The sequence below is a fragment of the Papilio polytes genome, unplaced genomic scaffold (genome assembly GCF_000836215.1).
Source record: "Papilio polytes unplaced genomic scaffold, Ppol_1.0 DF823923.1, whole genome shotgun sequence".
NCBI classification, from domain to species: domain Eukaryota; kingdom Metazoa; phylum Arthropoda; class Insecta; order Lepidoptera; family Papilionidae; genus Papilio; species Papilio polytes.
This window is the reverse complement of record NW_013525281.1, coordinates 5,455,952-5,461,917: the sequence shown is the minus strand read 5'-3', so window position 1 is coordinate 5,461,917 and position 5,966 is coordinate 5,455,952. Positions and strand designations below refer to the sequence as shown.

At 34.5% G+C, this 5,966-nt stretch overlaps 1 protein-coding gene across 1 annotated transcript in view; it reads left to right on the top strand.

Moving 5' to 3' along the window:
- The first annotated feature begins 4,101 nt into the window (after positions 1-4,101).
- Positions 4,102-5,966, top strand: part of LOC106102132 (zinc finger protein 609-like) — a 53,570-nt gene continuing 51,705 nt past the window's right edge. The window contains exon 1 of the mRNA XM_013281542.1: positions 4,102-4,157. Coding sequence (XP_013136996.1) covers positions 4,102-4,157 — 56 coding nt within the window. The remainder of the gene's footprint in view (positions 4,158-5,966) is intronic.

Sequence of the window (5,966 nt, the reverse complement as noted above, 5' to 3'; positions counted from 1 at the left end):
CCACCCACCAAGAAACAGAAAACTGAACCTAAGGTGAGTTATGTCTCTAGTGTGAACATGCTCTTTGCATGACAGACTTATTAAATAAGTAATTTATTAGCTAGAAACCCGCATGCTCCATGGCTTATCTGAATTTGTTTTCAATAAAAGTCCAATTTAATTTCAAAAAGTTAGCAACTATGATGAACGTTATCACTTCTTCCTAAATTGGGTTCTTATCCTAAGATACCTTACTTCACTACAAACATGATTACATTACTAAAGGCTGTCTATAAATACTGTAATAAGATAAATATGAACAACTAACAGAGCCATCAGTAGTTGTAAAAGATAAATCTCATATTACCTATTTTGCGTTGCATGTTGTTACATCGTGTTGTATTAATGTAATCACTGACGTCTTCTATCGTAACGTACACTTATCGAGAGGCCTTGATCTAGATTTTGATTTGTAAACAAGCGACTCGTCTGACACACGAGCACGAGGGCATTTCAATCAATGCTACTTTATCGATAACAATTTAATCGAACACTAATTGTCTCGATTGCTCTTATCGGCCGTGTATCCGATTGTTTTGGACTAGTGTATTTAATTGCCGGGGCTTAGGGCTGTTTGCGAGCTTGATTGAGTGCAAACTCTCGTGGGGTGTAATCCGCGCCTGTCGCCCGCAGCCCGCCGCATCGGTTCATTAAATCGACCGAACCCCCCGCTACCCTCGGCCCTCCCCTAACCACCTCACTCGCACCGAACGCTCGGCCGTAACAATAGCCGTCGTCGTATACAAATTAATGCTATTGTGGTTTCCGTGGCTAATAATAATAAACTTTGTCTGTTACGTCTATGCAAATGCATGCAAACTATTCGGATAAATGGACGTGTATCTAAACAGAATGTGTTTGATATATTATAGTATATTAATATCATGTTTTATGCCCTTTGTTGTTTCTATGAATGCACTATGTCCGTAATTATAATTTATGAGTATTCCAACTGAATACGTTCAACATTTTTTAATATCTGCTGAAACATCCTGTACATTCTAATGGCCTATATCCTAGAACTAATTAAATGCCTAGATAAATCATTCCATTATTCATTCAAAACATGATATTTTCTCCAGCTGATTTTATTCAATTTAATTAAAAAAAATAAGGGCCTATCCCACCACATTGAAAATAATCTAATAACAATCCAACGTGTAAAATATGTAATGGAAATATTTTGTTCCTTTATCTGACAGTGACGTAATTTATAAGCTATCAGTGCCTCTATCAGCCAGTGGTGGGACAGGCCCTAAATTATAAAGCTAGATTTTTGGTTTCAAAATGAAACATGTGTTAGAATATTATCTTTAGCATCAACTATGATAAAGTATTAAAAGAGATGTTAGAAAAAATCTTTGCAAAGGATAATTATTGCGATATCGACTATTGAATATTCTGCGTAGGGTGAAACTTAAATTGACGAAAACGAAGATAGAGGGTTCTCACCCTCTTCCTTGGTATTATTTTATAAGGGGAACGAAGTACAGCCTTCTAAAGTTATTTCATTCATCAATGTCGAGTGCTTTATAGAATTCCAAAATGCTTACGAAATCAATTTAATTTTCAAGTGCTGAATTTTTTAAAGCCTTTATGATTTAAACAAACGGTATCCTTTCAAGAATTCTTTTTCTACCCTTAGATGATTCGATGACTAGAAAAAAATACCCTTGTTGAAATATTATCATTGTCCGATTGTGTTAAAACTATCGTATTGCCTATTATTACAAATGCTTCCGATAGGGGTCGCACCCTTGTCAATAAAATGTTTTTCGATTATGAATGGTGATTACTTAATCCCGCAAAACGAATGAAATTAAATTCGTTCTATTAATTTGTGGTTGTTGGCAGTGAATCTAGTTTAGAAATGGAACTGGCGTTATGAAATTTGAAATATTAATTTCATTTTGCTTTATGATGCCCTATTTAAAGAGATTTTACTAATGTTATAAATGTGAAAGTTTAAATAGATTTTAGAGTGTAGATGGATTGCTGAACGAATCTTGATGAAAGGCATAGATATAGGATATATAAATTATAACACGGCTAACGTGAACGTGAACATTCGGTGTAGGTGCCTATGTAGTTGCCTACACCGAATGTTATCACGTGAGTTTAGCCGTGTTATCATTTATGTAGTATAATATCTCACGAAAGTTTTATAAGTTAAATGTAGGATATAGTCTGGAAGAAAACAGAACTTTTTTTTTAAATTCACGCGGACGGAATGGCGGGCGAAAGCTATATAACAGACTTCTGCTGTCAGTAATAAGATGGTTTTGTTTTACTTTTATCGTCGTTAAAAGACTTACTTATTCCTTTCTTTATAAATATTAGCATATAAAATTGCTTCTGAAAAGCTTGTTAAAGGAAACAATTTGAATTAACTTCGTGTATTTATCAGAAAAAAAAAACCTTAAAATTGTAATGTTATATTCAGTAATTACTTATTCAATGTTAAAAGTTCAACCAATGTTAATTGATTTCAACACGCTCGACCTTTTCGTGTTGTCGGTTTGAATTTTAACTATAATGACCTTTTTTATATTTTGATGAAATAAAAAAAACTGTTCTATTTTCAAAAAAGGTGTGAGACGTTCGTGCGTTCGAAGTTTTATGTATAACATGTTCACATCATCTCGAACGAGGTTAATAGCGCCCACCGTCGATTACACTGATCGCCGTGAATAAATTTCCATGTTAATAGGACTGGTGATCAGAATAAGGGCTGTCAAATTTCGATAAACGTAGACTTAAAATCTACTCTGAAAAAAAATTAGTGAACATTTCTGCCTTGAGTTTTTCGACGACGAAAAAAAGAAATGAGGTCTTTTTATACTTTGACCTGATCATGTAAATTATGCTTCGTGGAAATACCAAGAGGGTATTAGTGCCAGCCCTGTCAGTTCCTACTAGCCCGTATCGATGTATCAACCTATCACGCATCGAAAGTGCTCTTAGCTAATTGAATTAAGTATTCATGTTGATTTTTAATAGCTTCCATGAATATTCAAAACATTTTTTCCTTATAAACGATTTATGAGAAACGTAAGACTGGCTTTTGAAGTTTTTTTAGTTTTTTGACATATTTTGTTAATTGTATCACTAAACATAAAAAATGTTATTTTTATAAATGTTGTCTTTACTAACTGGATTTAAAAGTAAATTTATAGCATGTAGTGACATTAGGGGCTTTTATTACAAAGTACATCCTTCTAAACTCTAGGTTACCAGTGCTGTGTCAATTATTGTTGTCTGTTATTTTAAAGAGAATGTAAGTGATGGTATTTTGTGTCTATACAAGCGTTTTTGCAGTCGATACGCAAAATATACAATAAAAGCATAAATCTTAAAAGCATTTTATTCTTCACGATTCAATTCTCATAAATGTGATGGAAAGATATGTTATGATGTAAAAGCATGAGATATTAGTTTCTCGTCGACGTGTTTGATAAATTCAATTGAATTTTTCGCTCCGACAATATTTACATCGGAGAGCGGATGTATCATGTTACTGCCTCGAGCATCATTCATTTTACGAAACGAAAAACGACCACTGGAGCAACAAATTAAAAATATTTTAATTTAGTATATTCCCTACAATTGATAAGATAAATTGAATCTTGAATATCTCCCCTCATAGGGATGTAGCAATCGAACAGTGGCACAAATACCCCTCGATAATTATTATTTTAAACCTATCCACTTTTGTATCAGGGGTGGAAAAGTATACGAAATCAACTTTCCGTTTTAGAACAAAATTAGGATCATGCTCGTAGTAACTGAAAAGTTAATTAGTTACAAAGATTATATTACAAACTTAATCGTATAAGTTGTTTAATTTATCAATTACTAACATTTATTGAACTTAAGCACAAAATAAAAAACAGGTTTATAAATAGAAATATAAAATAGTTTATCTAATAATTCATTTTTAATTAACCTTTCAATCAATCGACAATAAAATAACATCATAAAAAGATAACGTGGACAATAAAATAAATAAAACATAATTAATCATTTATTAGAAGTAATAATTAATAAATAATCGTATATGATATGGCGTACCAGGGCAGCAGAAGGTGCAAGGAAATGGCACTCAGCTGCGGACTACTGTACACGTAATTACCAACATAATTAGGATGTGAGTCTGAACGGCCCGTGGCCCGCGGCGCAGACAGCCCACGTTATAACAAAATGCCATTATTATTTCCGCTTCTCATTATACTAGTTTCACACGTGGACTCAGAAGAGAGTAGAACAGTTTTGTACTGAACGGATACCGTCCAACTGAGCGTTTAAATAGCAGTACTGGGCTGTGTTCCTGCCTTATTCATTGTCTTCGTGTGAAATCATTATAGTCAGCGGCGTGTTACTGGCCTCGTTTATTATGTCAGTAACAATTGTTATGATAATAAATATTCATTCCTCGGCTGCAAATTGATTTCATGTTAATTGTACTAGATATAATACTGCGGGCTATCTCGTGTCTCGCCCGACCACGTTTATTCAAGACGCTCGTTTTTATAGTTGTTTGTTTGACGATGTGTTTATTATGTATATTCAAGTAATGCTTTGTTGTAAGGAATGAATAAAATGCATAATTAATTATCTGTCTGTGAGAATTGCTATAAACATAATTAACTAATGTTTTTTGAATTGAATTTGCACAGGTTATCGTATGTGTGTTTTTTACGAATTTATTTATGAAAAACTTCTTTTTTTTATGTACCAAGCTTAGTTATCTTTGTTCATTGAATATCAATGAGAATGTATTTTCATTAATTCTTTTCGTATCAACATAATGAAACTGTTCTCGCATAAATATTAATCAAAGTCAAACGATACACAGAGGTTCGCAAATTAAATTCATTATATCAAGATTGCATGTCGATACGAACGTGTTCACTCGACGCTTTAAAATCGTGTTTCGATCACTCACTCACTGAATACATATTTCTGAAGCGTATTTATTATAAAGCCATTTAAGTGGCGGCCCGGTCCCCGGGCGCAGTTGTGTATCGAGTCGGATCGTGGTTTTGACCGACCGAGTCGATCGATCAGTCTACTGTTCACTCTAACGACAGTTATACCGATCGATCTAATCGAGCATTGAGTCGGTCGTTCAGTCTGTCCCGCAAGTAATCCGCAGCTGTCGTATACCTGGCCGTGTCTTTGTTCGAGCGGAAAGTTTCGCAGCCAAACGTTGTCCGAATTGGATTTGTCGCAGTCGATGTTGTGCTCACACATTTGTATGCGTATGGGAATTAGTGCTGTTTGCCTGGTAATTGCTTTTATGCTCACTGGTGTAATTTAGTCTCCATTTAAGTCGTTTACGATTTAAATTCCATTTATTTTACTGACGATTAGCTTTTGTTCTTTTAAATACGTGGGTAAATTTTGTGTTTGTAAACGAGGTAATGGTAGACAGTCGTTTTTAATTCCGAAGGCACCGATGAATTACCTTATCCAAAACTGTGACAAAAATACCTCTAGCACTACTTAGTAAAGTTTCTCTTACCAAGAAAATAAATCAATTTGTTAAAAAAATTCAAGTCGTCAAAAAGGATAAATACGGCTTTTGTCGGTGCTCAGTAGCCCTAAATCTAATAACGGTCTCACAAAATAAGTTCAATGTTGTCAGAAAAGTAAAGCTGGAAGGAATCGTCGACGGATTAAGTCGAGCGACCAATCCGCGGACTAATAAAACCTTCTCAAATGCAATATAGGGGAGCTGGGGATCAAAAGCCGATTTTTTTGTAACATTTTTTCGTATAAGCCGCTATTTTGCCCTCTTTTGTGCCCGTGTTGTTTACTAATGGGTTCTGTTGGGTTCGACTTAAGATAATAACTCGAGGTTTTTTCTCGCCCATGTGTCGGCCGGAGTTTTTGCCGCCGGAAACCCGAGAATGCCGTTCACGAAG